Source organism: Sander lucioperca, chromosome 17 (genome assembly GCF_008315115.2).
Source record: "Sander lucioperca isolate FBNREF2018 chromosome 17, SLUC_FBN_1.2, whole genome shotgun sequence".
NCBI classification, from domain to species: domain Eukaryota; kingdom Metazoa; phylum Chordata; class Actinopteri; order Perciformes; family Percidae; genus Sander; species Sander lucioperca.
This window is the reverse complement of record NC_050189.1, coordinates 29106476-29130258: the sequence shown is the minus strand read 5'-3', so window position 1 is coordinate 29130258 and position 23783 is coordinate 29106476. Positions and strand designations below refer to the sequence as shown.

General features: G+C 41.6%; 1 protein-coding gene across 3 annotated transcripts in view; it reads right to left on the bottom strand.

Moving 5' to 3' along the window:
* The window catches only part of tbc1d14 (TBC1 domain family, member 14), a 39876-nt gene extending 16617 nt beyond the window's left edge, over window positions 1-23259 (bottom strand). The window contains exons 1-4 of one of the 3 annotated variants that reach the window (XM_031279484.2): window positions 23167-23259; window positions 22685-22844; window positions 18802-19576; window positions 7402-7525 (exon numbers count right to left, since the gene is read on the bottom strand). In XM_031279484.2, coding sequence (XP_031135344.1) covers window positions 7402-7525; window positions 18802-19576; window positions 22685-22733 — 948 coding nt within the window. In that variant the 5' untranslated portion in view covers window positions 22734-22844; window positions 23167-23259. Of the gene's footprint in view, window positions 1-118; window positions 508-7401; window positions 7526-13299; window positions 13560-18801; window positions 19577-22684; window positions 22845-23166 lie in introns of those variants that run through there. The other 2 variants (XM_031279485.2, XM_031279486.2) reach the window with 2 other exon arrangements.
* Between the last annotated feature and the right edge of the window lie 524 nt (window positions 23260-23783).

The window sequence follows — 23783 nt, the reverse complement described above, 5'->3', positions numbered from 1 at the left end:
TCTGCTGCGTCTCTTTTACGCTCCAACTACCAATGCCCTCTGGTTCTGCCAGACAAGGAGAGAGACAGTGGGTCACCGAGCTCACCCGCTTGTCCTCGCAGTGCAAATGCTCACTCACCATGAACGCTGCTGTTCCTTACAGGCGGCCAGTCCTCCGGTGGGGGTTTGTTTCCAAAACCTTAGCCTAGCGTCATTGCCGCTCCTGGGGGAATCACTCCTGGCAACAAGACACCCAGGAGCGAGAAGACAAGGAGGAGGAGCAGATCAAAAAGGAGGGCAGAGGGACAGTCAAGCTGCCAAAAGAGGGACACACCCCGCATTGGAAACGATGCAGCAGCAGCAGCAGCATGATACCCCTCTTTTTTCCTCCCCCGCTCTCTCTCTCTCTCTCTCTCTCTCTCTGAGCAGTGACGCTACACTGTACGGCTCTGCATCAGGTCTGTTGCTGCTGCTGTGCGTGTGTGTCAGCAAATCAGCACCGCCGTATGTTATTAGTCACCATCGCTGCACTGAAAGGAGCTCTGCGCTCTGCTGTGCCCTGGCAGCCGTTCTAATCAATCCCGGAGTAACGGATCAGGTTTCAGCCACTCAGCCTTCGGCTCCTTTAATCCGGTCAGGACTAAACAAGCAGCCGCAGCCCAAGTGCTGATAGGAGTTACACATCTTGTGCTCTGGGAGAAGGTTTCCTCTGGTTTCCTGCTTGTTAAATGATGCCTACCAGCACAGCAATCAGACTTGTAGCTAGAGGTACAGCTTTCCCAAGAAGCTTTTACTCATTCAGGGTCAGCCCAATTTATGCAAAACTAGCAGTATTGGTTATCAAAATCCCTTATTTATTTAAGTCTGGAATGGGTTTAAATGACTTTCCATTCAAATTAAACGTCGTTCACACTTGGATTTGGGGTTTATACTAGAACATGTTTACATGCTTTAATGTCCCTTCTAAATATAGCTGTATTCACCTTATGTCTGAAACGCTTGGTTTTAGCGCCTGCCTCTTCAAGCCTCCCTCCCGAAAAGCCCAGTCTGCTCCGATTGGTCAGCGTTTCCGGGTCTTCTGCATCTGCACTCTTGGAGTCTATGCACTGTATTTGCAGCCTGGAAAATACTGCAACCGCACTGTAGCGGCACTTTCTACTAGGGCTGGACGATTAATCGAAAATGTATTGACTTCTAAATTCTGAAGCTGTTAGACGTATTTTTCCCATGACGATAATTTCCATCATTTATTTCTGTTGATAGGTCTACTTTCTCCTTAAAAACATTCTACCGCGTGTGCAGGGTCCGAAATTAACACTCACCTGTTGCCAAATGCGGGGGCGGGCCGACACGCACACACACACAAACACTGGCACACACACCAGCCACTACCTTCTGTTCACTGATAGCTAGCGTTTAACCCAGGCTTATTTATTAGCTACTAAGTGGCTTTGGCAGCCAGCCTTCCAAAAGAAAGCACAATGAAATGAAATGTGAACCGATCGTTAACCATTGACTGACAAGAGGGAAACGGAGTCTCAGTTCACCCGTCCAGGAGGCTCTGACACACTTTTCGTACTCCGTGTCCGCGGACAGCTGTAGGCTTGTACCGGCGTTGATGTTCTGTGCGTTGTCGGACACATGCACCACTTTCCTGAAAGTGTATGTCTGAGCCTGTATCCATCGCCTCCACCTGCAGGTTGTCAGCTGTGTGTCTGCCTGGTGTACTCTCGAACGGCCGATTTAACTCGCCGGTCCTCATCAATACAGTTTTCATGTGTCACGTAGCTCTCCACAAGCAGAAAAAAAGAGGAGCTTAAAACACAACTTGCTGCTTCAAAGTTAGGACTAACAAGTTAATTAGCAGTTTAGAAATAGATTGTTTTTATCATGCAAAAGACGTTTTTTAAAACTTTATACAAAAAAATGTAAAACCGCAGCGTCCGTTGTCGAATCACAAAAAAAAATGTAATTATCGTTCATTTATCGTTATTGAGGTAAAATGTGCAATTAATCGTGATTTAGATTTTAGGTCATATCGTGCAGCCCTACTTTCTACCTATGTGTAGTATAGTTGTGACATCACAACCGTACTGAAGTCCTAAGGGGTCGTTTAAAGGCATAGTTTCTGAATACTGAATATTTCTCTGTGGATTGAGCGAGATTTTCATAGTTTCACAGTATTTATATAGCACCTCGGCCTGCTTTATAATTAAAAAAAAGACATGGGAATCTCACTTTTCACAATATGGGACCTTTAAAACTCCTGCTGGGAATATTGTCCAATTTTAATTCAGCCCCACTCCCAAATGTCAGTAACTCAGACATGCCTGGGCTGCTACACAATGTGATTTAGAGGCTCAGCAGGTAACCGAACAATCACCTTTTTTTTTTTTTTAGCAGGTAACAATTCACTGTGACCAGACATTGTATCGAGGCCTTCAGATTTACTGAAGTCCCCAGATTGAAGAGGTGTAAAGTAGAATGTAAAACTTGATTCAGTGTCCTCAAAAGGGGAAATGTTGCTGGTGGAAATTTGGCTGGAACAGTGTGTCTCTTGGCAACTGAACAATGGCAAATAAAGCATCTCACACACACACACACACAAACACACACACACACACACACACACACACTTTACTGACCCCGCCTTTTGAACAGCAGCGTCAGTAGCAAGACAAAGGCTTGAAAACCTAGCCTTGTTAACTGATTCCTAAGGTTCGATATAGGGTTACAACCACAGATGAGATGGACTTCAGATAGGAAGCACATGTGGGTGTGTGTGAGTCGGTGCGAGTGTGTGCACCTGCAATTGTGTAGCTGACAGCAGGTCAATCCTAGGGTTCTAATTTCTAACCAATACAACAAGATAGTCAACATAAGCTATTTAAAGCCAATGTGTGACATGTTAAAGGGCTGACATGTAAACTGTAGGAACTGCACATTAACAGGCCTTTCAACCAGGTTTCAACAGCACAAAGAGCAGAGAAGAGCTACTTCCCAGGTGTTAAACACAGGGTAAAGGCTAGCACAATAACAGGCTGCTACAGGCTCTAATTACAACCTGCCATCGTGTTCGTTTGTTAATTTTAGCAGTCGGGAGATGCCGTGCTCTTTAATTGGCTCTGGGACACTTCCCTGACTGCCTTGTGGATGGCAGTGGGAAATTGTAAGAGTGTTCGGCCACCAGCTGGCTACCTTACAAAGTGCTCTCAAAGACCTTGACATTTTGAATTTGAGCTACTGTAGCTGAGCAACACGAACACTGCATGACACGCACGTGGCGTGTTACTGCCACACTCAGCTTGGAGTCTGCTACAGAAAAACAGTACGTTTCTATTGCATGTTTGAAAAGAAAGCCATCAGCTAGTACAACGTTTGTTTTTATTGTATTTGGACGGTTTTGTGTTGTATGCCAAACAATTATTCATCAATCTAGGAACACAATAGAAGATTTAGAATAGAACTTGTCATTTTAAGTGGCAGGGATAGGCCTGTAACTATTCCAAATGTTGCTGTACAATCTATTGTTTCAGAAATAGTTGCAATTGACAATATAATTGTCTCTTTCAGTCAAATTTAAAAATGTTTATTTATTTATTACTTTTCCTGACAAAATAACGTTTTGGATGAATTCCAGGATACATCATTTGGTTATATCACTGTTATGTGAAACCAGATAGTCTAGTAACACAGGTACACAGCCTATGAAGTAAACCACGCCTGTTTATCATCATAAAAACATTGTATTTTTTTCTTAAATGGACATAAATTGACAATAGTAGAGTATTATATAGCTTTCCCGACCTTAGCTTATGTAAGCAATTAATTGCGGTTAAACAAAGTAACTGCAATTGTGTCAAAAAATAGCGATTAGACAATTATGAAATAACTGTCACAGGCCTACAGTAGCTAGTGGAGCTACAAGCTATTCTTCAATGGAAGCCATCAAGCTAAAGCAACATTACACTTCAGCTAACTACATTGAAGCTATTTCACTAAAAGAAACATGTGATGTAAATAATATAATAAACAAATGGACTAAATAGTTGACTCCTGTAAACGTAGCTTGCTAGCTACATGTTTTTGAAAATGGCTACAGGAAAACAGCTACATGACTTTGAAAATAGCTATGCCGTCGACGGCTACTGGGATATGTAGTTGAACTTTGGCATCACTGCATTTAGCATTGCTACCCCGCTACGTGTAGCATCGCAATCCTAATCTGACTCGCCTAATAAAGTGTTTATTGGAAAGTAGTTTAAGTACAATTTTTTCCCATTTTTTTTTTCCCCCCACAAGACCCATTGTGGTTTAATAAACATTCAGCCCTATCCTTTCCATTATGCTTCTAAGAACTGTGAGTGGTTGTTTGCTTTTTAACATGCAGCATTCTAAAAATAGCTAAATAACCTAAAGGTCACTGTTGGGGAGGGCTGTTGCTCAGGGCATTGTGCTCTCTGTATTCAAGAACACCACTGAGATTGTACTCAGTTGCAGTTTGTTCCTGATATTATAAAAGTCCTGGACCACAGAGCTATTATGTAACAGAGTCTTAGCCATCAGATGGTATGTTAGCATGAGTCATAATGTTGCCCTTAGTGGTCTTTATTGTCCCATGGCAGTGATAAGCTCTGCTAAAAGGCATAATTGCATCAAAAGCCAGTGGCTCATCCGTTTGACTTTTGAACAGCTGTTCTGCAGCACAAACTGCTGCAGCGCCATTTCCATGGAGATCAAAAACCAATGTTTAACTCAACTACACTTTAAAAGGTAGAATATGTTGCGAGCATGGCTTATTGGCTGGGGGTAACATACCCACATAGGAGCTAAAGGCTCTTTGCTGACCCCCATAAACGTCCCACGCAAAAGAAGAAAAGACAAAATACAGGCACAAGGCAGGCTCTCTGCAGATACAGACACCACCACGCACTTCTAGTGGGTCATAAGTGATGAGGGCTTACTTTTGTTTTGGTCTATATATTGTTTTTTGAGGAAAGCGCTGCATATTATACCTTTTAAATTAATAGGTAGTTAAATGTAACACTTCAGAATAAATAATTGAATACCTATTAAAATCCAAAATTAAACAGACCAAAGAAGCCTACAACTTCTGTTTTAAGATAGCTAATGAATGTGGTAACAATCGTAAAAAGACAACTGCATTATCCAAAAGCGGTCCATTTAAATAGAAGCCTGCATTACCGAGCTAATGTTGCGGTTTATGATGCTGTCCATGCAGTTTCTCAACATAGTGCAGGTGGTTTAACTAACCCAGCAGCTGTACATTTTTGCCTGACCCTGAGCTCACAGGCCCACCTGCAGCACCATAAACCACAGCTGACAAGGCCAGATAAATCCAATTCGTATAATACACGCGGAGGGCTTGTTTTCAAAGATGGCCGGCGTACAGTGTGAGAACAACGTGAATCAAAAAAGAACTTTATCTTCAGGTGATGAGGAGTGGGACAGAATCTGTAGGAATATTAAAACTATGTCACGCGATGTGAAGGTGCGCCTCATTCAGTTCAAGATTATGCATCGCTATTGTTGGACATCCTCCAGATTGTTTAGAACTGGTCTGAAAGACACACCAAATTGTAGGAAATGTAAGACAGGGGACGGCCAATTACTTCATGTCCTGTGGTCCTGTGATAAGGTCCAGGAATGTTGGACCAGGATACATGATAACCTATGTCAGATTGCAGGGATCCAGGTTCCATTCAGCCCAAGATTATTTGTTCTAGGAGATAGGTCAATGCTAAGCGGGATGGGTAAGCACATAAGAAGCTGGGTCTAGACTAGTTGAATGATAGCCAGACAGATTATTTTAAGGGGATGGAAGAATGAAGGGGTGCCTTCAGTCTAGGAGTGGGCTTGTGAGATGGCTAGGGTGGCGGCGTTTGAAAAAAAATGTCACATAAACGGTTTGCCAGACTGGATGTGTAGACTAGAAAATGGGGAAAGTAGCTGAGCTTTCAGGAGGGCTCCTAAGACACTTTGTGCTGGGGAGAGATGTGTATGATAGGCTTGTGGTGTTGTCATTTATACATGTTTATTTGGTTTATGGCTTATGGTCTATTTCGTGACTATTTTGTTGAATGGTCTTGAATATAGTAGTTAATGTGACATCTTTTCTTGATTTTTGTCTGGGTGGGTGGCGATGACGAAGGGATGAACACATCCCCGTTCATGTTGCAAATGGTATGTTTTGTATGTTTAAAAAAAACAGTTATTAACTTTTTATATTTTCTTTACAGTTGGATTCTCTTCCAGTATTTTGATACATCTAATAGTTTCCTTTTATACCCCAGACAGAGGGGATCAGCAGCCTAGAGGAGACAGCTGCTCTGTTCTATCAGTCAGCAAAGCCATGTTCTCTATGAACTCAAACTAAATACACAGAAAAGCAAACACATGCTCTGTAAAACAAGCAAGCCCATTGTTGGTTCATGCGACTAATATCTAATCTAGGACAGAACACAAAAGGCCTCTGAGCGGACCTTCAGATGTTGCTATGTAAACAACACAACACAGTATGCTTATGAGGGCCGCATCCGCCTGATTTTAAAGTTTAAATGGACATATTACTGCTTTTGTGAGAAATTCTGAATACTGGAGTCAAACCACACCTGAGCTGCATCAGATAACAGACAAGAGGAAGAGACCAGTGCAGCTTAACTGTGTGTTTAGACAGAACGCAGAGTGAATTTCAGACGCAGTGCAATTGCATAGAAAGTCAATGGAAAGATGTAATTAGATGCTTACTCGCCCATAGCAGCGCAAACTGACACGCAGACGCAACTTCACAAGTTGAAAATCTTTTAACTTGAGTGAAAATTAGAGCAGATCCTGGAGCTCTACGTATTTGCTTTATAAAACGTACAGATACAAAGGGGAATAACAGAAATAATCAAAGTTTCTTCCACAGGGGGTTACTACACACAAAAGCAAACATGATTGGTTTGTGTGCAGTAAAGGCAATGAGTCGGTGTTACCTTATTTGACAGAAATCGACATGCATTTGCCTGTTTTTTTCAGACAATTTGATAACCAAAAATGCTCATTATGCTTGAGTAAATGAAGCCCCAATTAACAAAACTGCTTAAAAAATAATATTAACATTTAAATACCACTGCTAAAATCACTGAGAGTCCGGTACAGCCCGACTCTGGAGATTAGGGCTCCTATTCAAGTCTATGTTCTGCTTGTTCAACAGTTGTTGGGTAAACTGGTGATAAACACACTTAGAGAAGATTTTATTTGCTATTTCTTTCTCAATTCTCATAATTTTAGCACTGGTAGTCCTTTGGGGCTGGCTCTAACCTCTTTGGGGGAGCGCCAAAAATTCCTTTACGCAGGAAAAACCCTGTATTCATTTACTGTGCAACAATGCTGTGATCCCCAAAATTAAGATTCTACCTTCTGTATTCTCTTAGGGTCCTTAATGGGGCCTTCCCGCGGTGGGACTTTCCCAAACAGCTTCCAGCCTGGATCCCTCTGCTCCACTGGCCGACTGTCCTTCACCCTCCTGGCAAACAGGCTCCTGAGGGACGAATGCAGAGGGGGAAGTAACATATTAGGCCATTAGAACACAAGAGCCAAACGTAGTAACACAAGCTATGATTACAATCTTCACTGGGTTACTGTTGGGGGCCCCCAGAGATGCAACACGTGTCTGTGTCCTCGCAACTACTCAACCTCCCTACTGAGATATGCTCACAAAAGGAATCTGTGGATTGAAGAACAAAAGCGTGGAGGCCACACAGAGAACAACCTGTGTGACATCATGTGAGCTGGCAGGCTGGTCATGGTCATAGGACCAATAAAACTAGACAGAACACATGACACAGCAGCATTTGGAGACGCCAGCATGATACATGTGGCAATAATAACCATTATATAGGAGCTGCTAAAAAGGTGATAAAAAAAGGCATCTTTGTGGCTTTAACTGCAGAATATGATGCACAGTGCAAGAAGGAGCGCTACCGCAGGTCCTTCATTCCAGCAGCAGTCACACTCTTTAATACAACATTGTAATGTAGCACTGCTAGCTGTTTCTGCAATATGAGCCATCACTGGACAATATTCTGCACTATGCATATTTATTTATTTATCACTCTTTGTTACCACCAACTGTGCAATATGTCATATCTATTCACCAGCACCTTACTCATCTGTATATCTGTGTATATATACGGTCTGTTTATATAAGGGTGTATATTGTGTAAATATGTCTTTTTTATTATATATATTTTTTTTTTTTTTTTTGTCTAATTAATGTGTATTTGTGTTATTCTGATGTGTGTACATTGTTTTTCTTTTTTCTTTTGAGCTGCTGTAACACAGGAATTTCCCCAGTGTGGATTAATAAAGTCTATCTTATCTTATGATCTTTCTCCTTCAAATAACACGGTTTCTGCAGGTTTCACCAAGACAAATTTAAGACTTTTTAAGACCCTTTTAAGAATCAGAATCAGAATCAGAAAGGGCTTTATTGCCAAGTACGTTGCACATACGAGGAATTTGTCATGGTGTTGTTGGAGCATGAATGGAATTTAAGACCTTCATCACAACATTAACTAAGCCCCGAGTTTGAGTTTTAATCAAGCCTAAGTATCGCTAAACTTGCACTTCCTCATAGCTGAAGAATAAAATCAGTTTCATGTCTGTGGTACAATCAGAGAGAGACTCACGCCAAGAACACGAAAGCTGATTGGCTGCTATATAAGTAGCATGTTGGTCTCATTTGTAGTCGTAACACAGCGAAATTATATTTTGGACTAGCTACAGAAAGAACTACAACACCACAGAATAAATAATAAAACGAGCATTGCAATACTTCAGCAAATTTAAGACTTTTAAAGGCCTAAAATTTTGATTTTGAAATTTTAGACTTTTTAAGACCCCGCGGAAACCCTGAAATAACCACTGGACTATTTGCTCTGCACTCTAAACTAAAAAAACACCTTGAATGGAAGAGAGAGCTTCCATCCACTTGGTGTTTAAATACCACATGTGACGCTGCTGAAAAGCCTTCCTCTTTTCAGCAGCGGATCATTTAGCCAGCTATTCCTTTCACTGATCCATCAGTGCGGTGTGGTGGCAGAGCTGTTAGCGGGGGCTTTAATTAAAAGCCTGAATAGAGCCTGCTGTGAAAAGACATGAATAAAGTGGTCAAATAAAAAGCCTCTTCTGACCAGGCCCACGTGACAAATCTGGGCTGACATAAAAGGGCTGTAACATCAAAAAAGTCCAAATTCTGCCGTTTGTCTAGGTTGAATCTCATCGAGAGGCAACTGCCTTATGACATATTTTCTATATTCAACATTTGTAATTATTCAACCTTTCTGCTAAACAAGATGCATTGATACCTCTTGGCGCCAACACAGTGGACACTGGAGAGGTGGAAAGGATGTCTGACTACTAGGCCTGTTACAATTACATAATTGTTTATTTATTTTTTTACATAAATCGTGGTTTCTTTGTTAGCCGCTAACATTAGCTAAGGTCTTAAGGCTTATGACTGAATGAATTATTGATTTTGTTTAGATATGCCAAATTGTAATTATATGAGTGATCTATATATAAGTGGTCAGACTATCTATTTTTATTATTATTTCAATTGTTAGTTGTTAGTTGTTTCACTTGACCATATACACGTTCTTAACAAAAATGATGGATACAGTTAGAAAATATGTTTTATGATAATAAACAGGCGTTTTGTGTTGTATTGTTGTATTATTTGGGTCACATGACAGTGATATGACCAAATGGAATTCATTGAAAACTTGAATTTGTTTAATAAAGTAATACATTAAATCTTTTTTTTTTAAATTTGAATGAAAGAGACAATTATATAGTTAATCGCAACTATTTCTGAGACAATTAATTGCACAGCTACACACTGCGCGTCAACCTCTCTGGGTCGCCTTCAGGGAAGTGAGGACAGGAAGCCGGCTTCCAAACACTGAGCAGCCACAGCTGCAGGCTGGAAGCTTCCTTCACCAGCAGCTGACCGGGTCTGCTGCAGGCTTCTGTTTGTTTTGGAGACAGCTGCCATCAAGACATGAGAGGCCTTCTGCTGTGCTCACTAATGACTTGTGGAAAAATTATTCCTCGTGATACATTTCCATACTGATAACCACAGCAGTGATGGTTGGAGAACGATACAAACGGGATCATTTTGTTTCTTACTATGAATTTGGAATCAGATTTTGACGAAATGTTAAAATGAATTGTCAAAATGACAATTGCCTGGATGCCAGCCGAACTTAGCCACGCCCACAACATTTGAAGTCGGGAAGTTCGGTCTGGACTTGATCCGTTGTGGAGCAACTATGCTCCAACCAGAGCTGTTCGGACTAATCAATTTGTCAGGGCGGGCTTTACACGATGATGGACAGATGATTAACAGTAACGTAATCAACCACGTCACCAAAGAGCGATCACGTATGTATACACATTGCCACATCCGTCCGCACGACACGGAAACTGCCGCCTCTGCCTTTGCACTGTCGAAGCCTTGCAGCTTCTGTGACGTCTGTCTCCGTTGCTCTGATTGGTTGGAGGTCTATCCAATTGAGTGCAGTGGCATTTTCTTTCCTGGTTCGGTTGAAACACGCCCCATAATCACAGCCCAATGGAGCACTATCAGACTCATATTCTGACTAGAATCTGAGTATGACCACGCTACTCCCTGCTACTTGAAAACAAAGAAGATGGCTGCTGCTGCTGGCGAACAACGGTCTTTGGAATTGGCTTTGGACTCTGGAAGACTTGGAGTTAAGCATTGAAGTCATTCTATCAACTAGCGTTGCTCTGGTTGGCTAGGAGTGCAGAGGGAATTTGAAAGACAACCGTTTATCCCGCCCCTCGGATTGAGCCCTGCCAATGGTGAGTTCCCAGACCCAACATCTTGATGTGAGTCTGGCTTGTCAGGCTAACGCGCTGTAGATTTACAAGGCAATGTGTGGAACACCTGAGGCATATATAAATGTGCAGCACTGCCTCTAAGATGCTTCACCTTGCAGTATACGTGTTGTAGAATGATCATTGATCAACACTGAAACTCAGCAGCAGTTACTGCTTCAGGGTTAATTATCAATTATAGGGCATTAATGCTAAAGTCACAAGAGATGCAGGGCATTATTGTTGTCAAAAGATTGTCAATAACAATAAAATAATGTTCTAAATATTCAATAAAAAAAAAAACAACCTTACATTTGTAAACAATATCTCTTTGTTGAATGTTGCAACCCTTGTAAAGGCATTTGCAGCCATGTATCACCTGTATCAGGAGTATTAAATAATCTAGCTGCAAGTTATTGACCAAAGCCAGCTGATTAAGCAATGGCTCCATTCCAGTGTGACGGGTCAAAGTCAACTGTCCTGACCAGCAAAGATGACTAACTACAAATGTACATTAGCCGCATTCCACTACTGTATGTGAGGACATTGGTTGATCTGTAACGTGTCAACCTTGTCTTTTCTGTCCCACAATAACCTCGACCAAGTCTCTGAATTCCACCAAAGGTTATTCACAGTCAACGAGCCTGTGGCTGTGTGAGCCATCACCTTTACCTTTACCTTTATTTACTCTCCAGTGATAACAACTCACTCTTGGCACGTTTCACGTCAGAGCTGCATATTTCCACTCTGCTAACCGATACTGCAGTACACAAAGACAATGCAAGAAGTGGATGGTATTTCTTCATTGTGTGGGTAACTCAAGGCTTTAATGAAGAAGTTTGAGTAACAACAGATAGTTGAGCACTGTGCAACATGTAGTGACAGTGTTCTATCAGTGACATTTAGGCTTATCTTATTCAGCTATTGTTTTAGAGCTGCACACATTGGAAACAGAATGGAAATCCACCAGCTTTGTAACAATTTTTCTTTTCTTAGAAAGATAACAGACAATGCTGGAAGACACGAGGCATTAGACACTTGCAGAGCAACATTTTACACCACTTATTGAGCTGATAAGGAAGTCAACATCTGAATAGGGGAATATCTGTTGTAATCAAAGTAACCTAACTCCAGCCAGAGGAAATAAAAATGAAACAAACGTCAGATTTCAGTTCACAAAGAAGCAACGGGAGAATCAAAAGGATCTGAAAATGTGATCTAAAGAGAGGATGATAATAGAAAGAAGAGTGTGACCAATACATTGACAAAAGAAATCTTAACTCAAGGTCCACTTACTAGCTTTTATCAGAGCTTTTAACTGCACTTCTCACGGTCTTCATCAGCGTTTATACGTTCATGACCCATGCTCTTATGTATGGATACTTAGGTTATGAGATGAACCATCTCCATCTGCTGAAGAAGACCACTGAACACGGTTGAAAGCTCTGGAAAAACCTCGAAACCTTGTGCAAAGACTTCCTCTCTTTTGGTCAAACAATTATTTACAAAGTCAATAGCGATCTCAAGCCCAACCAGTGTTTTGAAGTGTGCAATACAAATTGAACTTCAGATCATCCAAGCATATCAGCGTCAGCAAAGCAGGATTTAACTGAGGTGGAAAAAATAATGTGCAATCAGGCCTTGAACTATGGGGAGTGGTGAACTTCAGGGTTACGCCATAAAACAATGCACAGATCAAAGTGCAGGGGCCAACGGAGTGCCACCTTTACAAAGCAAAGCCTCAGCTTTCAATACTTTGTGCCATGTTTACGCCACCAAACAGATGTTCACAAAGCAGGAACATGATTTGCATTCGGTCCAGGCCAAGCACGCCATAGCATGACAGCTGAATGGCTGCGGCTATGGTCGAGTGCTCAAGTGGAATCGGCAAGAAAACGCCAGCGGTGTTTTTTGTTTGTATGTTGAACTCGAGCTGAGGCGTTGTATTGCGTTGCACGGCACTGGTTTTAAGTCTCCAAAAGAATTTTAGATTCCAACACACTTGTGTTCAGTCTTGGTGTGTGCAAATTGGGTAATAAGGTGTCCCTGTGGTTCACACGGTATGCTTCAACTAACAATGAGCACACCTGGCATGGAAATAGCAAACAAGCTTGTACAAGAAGAGGAAGAAATGCAGTTAAGTTTTTCCAGAACACATCAGTGAGCAGGACGTGGAGCTCCTCCAAGCCCTTTTTCTATAACAGTCAAACACACTAAATCCAGTGACCGGTGTGCATTTAGTCCAACAGAACATAGGCCGTCTCATTTTAAAGCCACATTAACTTCTGATTCCATCTCTGTTGCTTGCTTGCATACAAAACACAGAGAGAAATGAACAAGTACGTGCCACAGTGGTGAAGACATGTCAGCCCTGAAACAAACTTTACATGTCATCTGCTGGTATCCTACCTGTCGATGTACAGAAGAAGTGATGGGGTTGCCATCCTGCTGCGTCAGCCGCAAAAAAATTGAATCAAAATTTTCCTCCCCCAAAAAACCAAAAGGCACCTGAGGGTTGAGCGCTCAGAGAAGTAAGGAGGTGAGCAAAAACTGAAGCTCTCCTTTAATCAAGACACAGGCTCATATCTTCCATAGTTTTAGTTACAGGGAGGGGGAAAAAAGTCCCACACAGCCACTATGTTCAGGCAGAGTGAGACTGTGGAGGAACAGGCAAAGAGTCCTGACGCAAGAAATGGGAGGGGAGGAATGGGTGTGAGGAGAAGGAGTCTGAAGGACACTGAAGTAATGAGTAACTTCTCCATGTGAGGAAGGAGGGATAACAGAGAAAAGTGGGCAGAATGGAAAGGGCAGGTACTGCTATTTAACACATGATGTATGACCATAAATCTAGTTTTCTTTATTTAAAAATCAGGTATAGTGGAAACATACGAGAGGCTCTGTGAGGCTGTACTTTCAATGACAATGTTAACATGCTCATTTTTAGCAGGTATAATGTTCATAATCTTAGTTTAGCATTTTAGCATGCTAACATTTGCGTATTAGCACTAAACACAGTACAGCTGAAGATGAATATCATTCGTTTTGCAAGTATTTGGTCAGAAAATTAAAATATGCTGGTGGCGCCAAAAGACAATTCAGAGGATCCCCAAAGTTATTAGAATTCATGCTCTGGGCTTAATAGATATATGTAATAGGGCTGCACGATATGAGGAAAATATGCGATACGGGGTAACGTTAAATACAGCGATAACAATATTACATAAATAATCTACCTGCGGCTCTTTGCTGCATGTCATTCCCCCTTCTTGCTCCCCTTTCATGCCTTAAGCTTTCTTATACAAATAAAGGCCTAAAATCCCCCCCAAAAAAATTTAAAATAAAGCATTTAAAAAAAAAAAAAAAAAAAAACAGATATTAAAGTGTCTTCAGTTCTGTCTTTCTGCTGCTTTCAGTATTCTGCTACAATAGAACACATTTCTTGTTGAATTTAAAACAAATGAAAGGAAATAATTTCCAACATTCTTTTACGGAATAAATTGAAGATTGAATTTAACATAAAAGCCTCCACTAAAAAAAAAAGAATGACAGTTACATTTTAAAGGGTAGCTTTCTACTGATACTCTCTTTCAACTAACACAAAATCTCTGAGTGTCTAGCGATGTGTCCCAGCCTATCACGATGCGTTTATTGCGCCAGTTGATATTGCGATGACGATAAAAAAAATGATACGGTATATTGTGCAGCCCTAGTATGTACCAAATTCCAGGGCAATCCATCCAATAGTTGTTGAGATATTTCAATCTGGACCAAGTGTTGAAGCAACCAACTGACATTGCAATCCATAGAGCCACACTGCTATTGTGGCCAGACTGGTTGTCATTATGGGCCCTGATATTGCTGCATGCAATTTAATATTACATTTTATATATTGTATAATTTATGTGAGTAATAAGTAATAATCCTGCATCTAATACTAAGGTTACTAAGGCTTTTTTTTTTTTAAACATTTTATGATCCAGCTCTGTAATACAGTACTATACTGACAGGGTGAAGTCACTGCGTCAAGTCTTACAACCTTTTTTAAAACCTTAAACCCCACACACACACAAAATTTTGTTTCACTATCTTTGTGGGGACCCATCATTGACATAATGCAGTCCCTAGCCCCTTACCCTAACCATCACAACTAAATGCCTAACCTTACCCCACAAGTATACTGTATTCCCTGGTTTTTGGACCCCACGAATATAGTCACACACACACACACACACACACACACACACACACACACACACACACCGGGTGTCAGCTTACAGCTGCTTTTGCCAGCAGCCTGGTCTAAAACTTAATAACAATTCAAAATTCCAAGTAGGACAAGGTGCTGTGTAGCCTCCTTCCCTGTTCATTCGAAGGAAACTCTGGGCCTCAACAGAAAGTGGAATGTGGCAAAGCAGTGAGAGGAAGTGGAAGGCCTGCTGGGTGATTATTGGCTACATGTGATGTGATCAAGGCCAATGAGTGTGAAACCAACTTTAGAACCACTTCGAGGAACTTCAAACTAACTTCGCTGAATTTTCAATACAATTTCAACATACTCATAGGCAGTACTATAAGGTCATCAGCCATCATCATTCATCATCACAACGGCCAGAGCAAAGCGCATTAACTGCTGTATGTTAATTAAGACTAGGAGGAGTCTTTCAGGGTCACTAGAAACTGCTAAGGAAGGATCTTGTGGCAACTTCTCGGAAGTTATTCTGGATTTGTTTGATCCCTTTTAATAGTTTGGCTTATGATCTAGTAGCTTGCTGCGCTGCTCTGCCCTCCTGGCTGATTGCTTTTAGGTGTGCTTACTTTCCTTTCAAATTTCTCTAAACCTATTACATTTTGAAAATTAGAGAATAATCTAATAGTTCTTACAGGCCTAGTTGTCCTTCCCTTTTGTACCCATTTATTTGAAGAAGGCTCTCTTGACTATGACCTCGGCAAAAGTTTCTTCATAAAGAACGAAAAAATTAATTTAAAGTGTGGTTATGCGTATGCTCCTGCCTTATTGGTAGACGTGTTTAAAATCACTGGGTGGCCAATGGCTGGGCCACAGCTGGCCAAAACACTAAAGTAATAAACAGACAGGATGATGTGCAGCAGCAGCAATATCTGAAAGGTAACGTACCGTTTCCCCCGCTGCTTTGTCTGCAATATACATGTAGCTATTCAAGAGAAAAGAACACCACACCTACAGAATGGGGAAGTAACACTCTACATGCAACAGTATGACAGTGTCCTCTTAACAAACAGAGCAGCAGTGTGGTCCCCTAGATGATGTCTTCCTATGGGCCAATCGGGAACTTCTAAGCAAAGTGTGTAGTGCTGCAATGTTGTAGGCTGGGCAATATAGCAATATTTTATCGATATCATCTTAGATGAGGGTTTTCCTGGTTTTAAAAGGCTACATTACAGTAAAGTGATGTCATTATCTGAACTTACCAGACTGTTCTAGCTGTCCTATTATTTGCCTTTACCCACTTGGTCATTATATCCACATTACTGATGGTTATTTATCAAATAAAATGTGTAAATATCATGTGACGATATTGATAGACATATTTGGTCCAAAACATCGTGATATTCGATTGTCTCCGTATCACCCAGCACTGCGCTGAGGAACGTCCTCAGCCAAGATGGCGATGGTGGGGTTTGGGGTATTGGGACACGATGGGCGATAGAGCTGTGCAATATGGAGAAAATCAAATATCACAATATGTTTGACCAAATACCTCGATATCGATATTGCGGCGATATTCTAGGGTTGACCATTGGTGCTTTCACAAAATATGAACACAATGAGATTTGTGATAAATAACCATCAGTAATGTAGATATAATGACTGAGTGGGTAAAGGCAAATAATACAACAGCTAGACCAGTCTGGTAAGAAAATGTAATGTAGCCTTTAAAACCAGGAAAAGACAACACTTTGAACACTTTAAGACGATATCTAGCCTCATATATATACACATCGATGTTGATACATAGCCCAGCCCTACTGGGCAATCCCTAACGTATAAGGCCGGTTACACACTGGATGCGTCGCGCGAGCGTGGCGTTTCTGTTGCGTCTCAGAAGCGTGGCGGCTGCGTGGATTTTTCTGTGTCCTACACACCAGAAGCGTGTCTGACGCGGCGCTGCTCCTGCTGCTAGGTACAGGGAGGGCTGATCTCGGGACATAGCACCGACACATTCAAACTCTGAAAAATGGGTAAGCGGGCTGTCTGTTTGTTGATGTTGGACCGTCACTCAGAACACACACTACGTTGTTATTGTAGCCTATCCTATCCTTTATATATAGGCTTGTTCCACGTATGGGGAGAGAGTTGTTCAACATAAATATATAGCCTACTGATTTGATTAAAGCAAGACAACGTGGGCAGTATTGACTTACAGAATATTTCGTTCTGTATGACAGGTGCAATACTTGAAAATCTTTTCTCTGAAATTTTTTATTACATTTATATCTACATTGATGTCAAAACCTAGAGACTTTCAAACAACAAGATGTCATTTATTAATGTGCATTCGTGTCTAAAATGACATATAAACATATTTTCCTATTCTATTTTGCCTGGAAACGCTTCCAACACGCTCGCGTCTCACGTGAAAAATAGGCGTCGGTTCTATTTCTAGCAGGCACGCGGCTCGAGCCGCGCCGGAGACGCGGGTCTCACGCAGGCAGTGTGTAAGCTCTAACCTGTTAACATGGGAGCCGAAATATAAACGGACACGCCACGCGGCTGAAACGCTCGCGAGACGCTTCCAGTGTGTAACCGGCCTAAAGGCCAAGCTGTTATTCTTATTTTTCCCTCTTCTTTTTCTGTTTCTCGTCAATCAAGTTCCATTGGCGTGTTCATGTGTTGGTCTCCGTTATTAGCCTTCCTTCCTTTCTTCGAGACAACTCCTTAGCGAGAAGTTCACTAGAGTGATACTGGAGCAAGAATAGGCAGCTTTTTGTTTTAAAAGAGGGTCACATTCTTGGTGAGCTGTAATATGCACGAGTGGTGGGAGGGGTGAGGGATGTCTTGGCTAAGCAAGGTCTGTAAAGCAACTTTAAGCAATGCCTTCTTCTTTAAGCACGCAAGTATGCCTTGGACAAAGAGTCTGTGATGAGAGGAAGTACAGACTGTAGAGTTATCTTGCTGATGCTGACCACAATGCTTCTTTTGCTTTTTTTTGGCCACCGAAACATGAAGGATAATCTATGTTTTTTCTTTTCTTGTTATATCCAAATGATGGAATGATAGAATAGATAGATAAAAGACATTTAACAAATGCAAATGTAAGGGCTGTCCCTAACGATTATTTTTGTCATATTTCTTGCTTAATTCAATTTACTCATTTAGCTTCCTACACTTTACTTAAAGGTGCTCTAAGAGATGTCACACGTTTTTTAGGCTGCAACATTTTTTGTCACATACAGCAAACGTCTCCTCACTATCTGCGAGCTGCCTGTCCCCTGAACACACTGTCTCTGGAGACAGCCCAGGCTCCACAAACGCCAACAAAAACAAACTGTGCCAACCTGCACCACCAAACATAACAAACAGTGTTCCAGCCAATAACCGACAAGAAGGATTTTGGGGTGGGGGTTGGGGGGTTAGTGCGCGGAAGCACGGAAGGGAGGGAGAGGGGACGGGATGAGGAGGAGGGAGGGGCGAGCTAGCCTCAGTTTTGCTTGACACCTTTAAACAAACAAATTGTATAGGAAGAAATGGTAGATAGGGATGAAATTATAAATATTTGTGTGTGTATGACTCAATGGAATTTTTGGTTATGAATAAAGATGAATTCCCATACATGATTGAGACCTATTTTAACAAACCCCTACAGTGTGTGGAGAACTAAACAACGGCCTAAATACAATAAGAGTTATCCTTTAAAGACATTGTGAACATACCTGTTGAATAAGCTTGCCAGAGGGCCCAGTTTCTTCTGCCTGCCATCCTCTTCCTGTTGCGTGTCACCAGACCCCGGACTCCAGAAGTGTCTGGGGTTTCCCGACGACGACGACGACGACAGCGTCACGTCTGAGAAGTGAGTGCCGCCGCTGTCGTCCGTCTCCAAGTTCACAATGGCGCTGGAGTTGGACGTGACCGTGAAATCCAAGATGTCTTCGTAGGAGGCCGACAGCTCGGTGCTCATGCTGGACACGCTGCACACAGAGATGTCATCGCTGCGGTTTAAAGCTCCGCCGGCGAGACCCATCCCCGTGGTGGCGGATAACCTGAGGGCGGGGCTGAAGAGGCGTATGGAGTCGTAGCCGCTGCGGGGGAAAGTGGAGGACTTGCGGATGACGTTGCCATCGGAGGGATCTTCATCCAGAGCTAGAGTGGCAGGAGAGTAGTGACTGGAGTCCGGGACGAGGCCCCCGTCGCCTGGCCGTTGGTGGCCGTGGAGGATGGGCTCCGGAGGGTTGATCTCCAGAGTCGGGATGCCCGAGTCCTGGGAAGTCAAGCTGCTGCTGTCCTGGTTCAGGTCGGAGTAGCTCTTCTGGGGGCTGCAGTAGTAGATGGGGGTGGAGGAGCAGGAAGGCTTGTAGCTGGGCAGGACGGGCTGGCTGTACGGGTTCATGCTGGCTTCACGGCCGTGGTGGTTGGTGTGATCGTGCAGGTCAGAGGGAGTCAGGTCTGTCACTACACAGCCATTCTCCACTATGGCCTCTCCAGACACACCTTCAGCAAGAATATCAGATTCAATTAGTTTGGTTTTTAGGGAGAAAATCAGACATCACGATATTCTTGACCAAATACCTCGATATCGATATCGCGGCAATAGTCTAGGGTTGACAATTGGGGCTTTAACAAAATATCCTCACACTTAGATTTTAGATAAATAATCATCAGCAATGTGGACATAATGTCTAAGTGGGGGAAAAGGCAAATAATAGAACAGTTAGAACAGTCTGGTGTGTTCAGAAAAGTACTTTACTGTAATGCAGCCTTTAAAACCAGGAAAAGACAACACTTATGTCATATCACAATATCCAAAATCTAAGACGATATCTAGTCCCATATCACGATATCGATATAATATCGATATATTCCCCAGCCCTACAACACACTTATTGTAATTACTAAGTAATACATACAGAATGCAGAGAAAGTGGGGACAGGTGGGGGTCAACAGGGGACCAAAGCTCATTTTTGCCCCAGGGCCACCAATATGTTTAATTTGGCCTTTTCGGGACATTTTATAGACTGTGATTCATTTAAAAAAGAAATACAAATTGAGAACACCAGCTATAGTGAGTTCAATATTACTCAAGGTTTCTTCTGATTGACAGGGCATCAGAAACAATGTGTGTGGAAGCCTTCAGAGGTGAAAACTAGCCAGGCTGTAACTGGAGTCTGTACCGTAATGTGAACAGGGCCCCAGTAGGGCAGCGTCATGCTTCAACACCAGCTGGGAAGCTAACGCTAAAGCTGGTGTGTCAGGCTCTCGGGCTGCACTCATTAGGCTGGCTGCTCACTGGCTGCGTGGCGTGAGCGTGGCGTTTCTGTTGCGTATCAGCTGCGTGGCGTTTTCTATGTCTTTGCACTGTTTGCACACCAGAAACGTGTCTGACGCGGCGCTGCTGCTGCTGCTAGCCGTGTCTGTACACATGGATGTTTCCCATTGATAAAATGCACTCAAGCAGTAGTATATTTCACGTTTAACATAAATATCTACTGATTTGATTACAGCAAAGACAACGTCGGCAGTATTGACGGCAAAATAGGCTACAGAATATTTCGTTCTCTATTGACAGGTGCAATATTTGAAAAACAATAATTATTTATTATTCTTTTTTTAAAATTACATTTATATCTGCATTTATGTCAAAACCTAGAGCCTTTCAAACATCAACATGTCATTTGTTAAATGTATTCGTGTCAAAATGACATAAACATATTTTCGTATTCTATTTTGCCTGGAAACGCTTCCAAATGTTGTCTGTGCTTGCTGACAGTAAGGGCCTTGAAAACACACACACACACACACACACACACACACACACATACACACTTTTATAGACAGGTAAAATAAATAGTTAGGTACAATAAATACACGTTTAACGTCAGCAGGGCCTAATGTTCTCCAAATGGTTTACGCACAAAGCCAGATTCTTAGCCAAGCTCTAAACCCTGACCTGCAGGTTGTCATGTGAGCCTGGTAGACTTTGTCACAAAACATAGCAACAGGTCGGTCCTGTGCCGCTGTGGAAATCATCTACAACCAGTCAGACTCTGTACAAACTGAGTCATTAATATTAGCACCACGTGCTGCTGTAAACGGGCAACGGCTTTGAAATCTATATTTAAAATAGAAATGCAATGTCACTCAGCATTGAAATGCATTGGCAGTGAACTGTAAGGGCCACGCCAGCATAGACATGTATGTTCTTGTTTTAATAAGTCATGATAAAAGCAAAAGGTGGCTTGTTATTGTCGGTTTAACTTGAAACACCCAGTTGAGTACACACAGCAATCTTGTTCTGGGAGCCTTGATATTATTATCATTAGAATTACTTTCAACTTAGGTTACAACATAGGTAAATATTATACCATCACTAATTCTGAAATGTGGGAAATGTTTGAAAAGTGGTTTTCTAAGAAAGTGCTTGTCGGTTTGGGGTTGAGACAATACAAGTGTGCCACTCCTTCAGCCAAAGATTGGAATGCATGGTGTGATGCGTATAATACAGGGCACATGACATAAAAACTATTTCTGAAGTCCCCGTTTTTTTTTCCCCCTTAGCCTACAAGACTCTTTCTCAATTCAGCTGCATTTACATGCAAACATTTAATTTCAACATTTTCAATGTTCAGAATCTCTTCCTAGAAACAGTCTACGGATAAATCTTGCAGGACGACGATGAGCAAACAATGAACAACTCCTAGTGGATAAAAGTTGAAACTGTATTTGAGCAAAGTGTTTGGTTTTTGTATTGGTTTTTACATGTCGAAATGAAGACTGGCTTTAGCAATTCACAAAAGGTACGAGTCATTGTTTTAATAACTTTTGGGGGTCAAACGTTTAAATCTCAGCAAGTGCCACTTGATACTTTAAAAGTATGCCAAAATGAATACCATTTTCTGGCTGAATTAATGACTATAAACAATTCACAACATGTTCTTAACTGTGTGATTATAAGTTCAAATTGACCCTCAGAAACCAGAGAATTTTGGTATATTAAATGTATCCCGAATGTGTTGTCTTCACCGTCGGTCATGAACTTATCATTCTGGGTCAAAATTGAAAAAAAAGTGCTTTCTTTGGAACTTTTTCCGACGTTTTTAACGCTTTTGGCGCTTTTTTTTAAACGTTTTTGTCCTTCTTTTCAACGTTTTTTTTAAATTCATGGTAAATAAACCTAATTTCAATGACAGTAAACCTAATTTTTGAGTTTGGAAAAAAAGCAGATATTATGAATTATTTTGATGTATTTGTTGTATGGTTTCCATACAACGTACATACATGCATCCTAGTTATTTTGGGGCAATTTGGTTGTCAAGAAACCCATATTTCTGATATAAAAAAAAAAAACTTTAAAAACGGGTCAAATTTGACCCGAGGACAACACAAGGGTTAAATAAATCACAAAATGCTACGTCATGGTTTATCAACTGTGTAAATGTACACCATTCGAGGCCGTATTTAACCCAAGACATTTTAAAATGCAGTTTGGCGTGACTTGTAATGTTACCAGGGGGGCACTGCACATACGGTATCAGGTCAGAGTTCATGTGGTAGCCTACGTATGTAAACAGTGATACATACATCACATCATGGTTACCTACCACAGCGGCTGTCTCTCCGGTCCTGGGTACCGTGTCTCGTGTTCGCCATGTTGCCGGTTGATGCTACAGGTGAGAGGCAGGTAGCCGCCGGCTGGAGCGGTGCATGATGATGCTGTGACTGCTGCTGCACCACCCTACCTCCCCTTTCTCCTCAACGCAGCTTAGAGCACACACAAACAGCACCAGTGTGAGGCAATTTGTCGGGACAAACGCATAAATTCACCTCGGGGGGGGGACAAGAGGGTGTAAACAAGAAACACCACGTCTAACCACACTTGCTCGCAAAGTAGTGCACTTGCTGCTGACGCAAACTCGATGGTTTTCGCATCGCTTCCTCAAATGCAGCCAAATTAAGTTCAAATGCGAGACTTTTTTTTTTTTTTTTGCTCTCGCAGCATCACTACAGGAGAGGAACCGCTTCTCCGGTGTTATTTAAACAGACACATTTCACAAGTTTATCCAATATCGTTAACATTTCATACCTGCTTTGACGCTTCCGCCGCCATTTTAAAACAAACTTGTACCGTTGAGTGCGTTGTAATCGAGTCGAGAATGTTCACCGTCGATAGATTCACCTGTCTGGAACCGAAGGCATTAATAATCGACCCCGCAACCCGAGAACCTGCAGACTTTGGAAAGAAAAGTGAATTCCGCAGAACTACAACTGTTACGCGAGATTTTCAATGCGTTATAACTTTCGTTAATGTTAAAAAATATTGTATTTGTATAATATTGTGGGTTTCCATTTCAAGGGTTCAAAATAGTTGTATTCTTAGGAATATTCTTCCTAAATGTTGGCCTACATCACTGGGCGGCAAAATTATTAGTAGTATTATTGAAAGAAACATGTCCACCTCTTTAATCCCATTCAATCAATCTAGAGGTTATACAAACATAAAAAAATAAATAAAGTATACCAAATGTGATTAGGAAATTTCATTCCAGGTATTACTTTATTTTTTTCACTTATTTTGTAACAATAATTAGTGCCAGATTACACAAAATATATCGAAATCTATATCCAGTTTCAAAGAGTATATCAAGATATGTCAGATATGTAACCAAATTCCTAACCCTATTTTAAATACTAGAAAAAGTG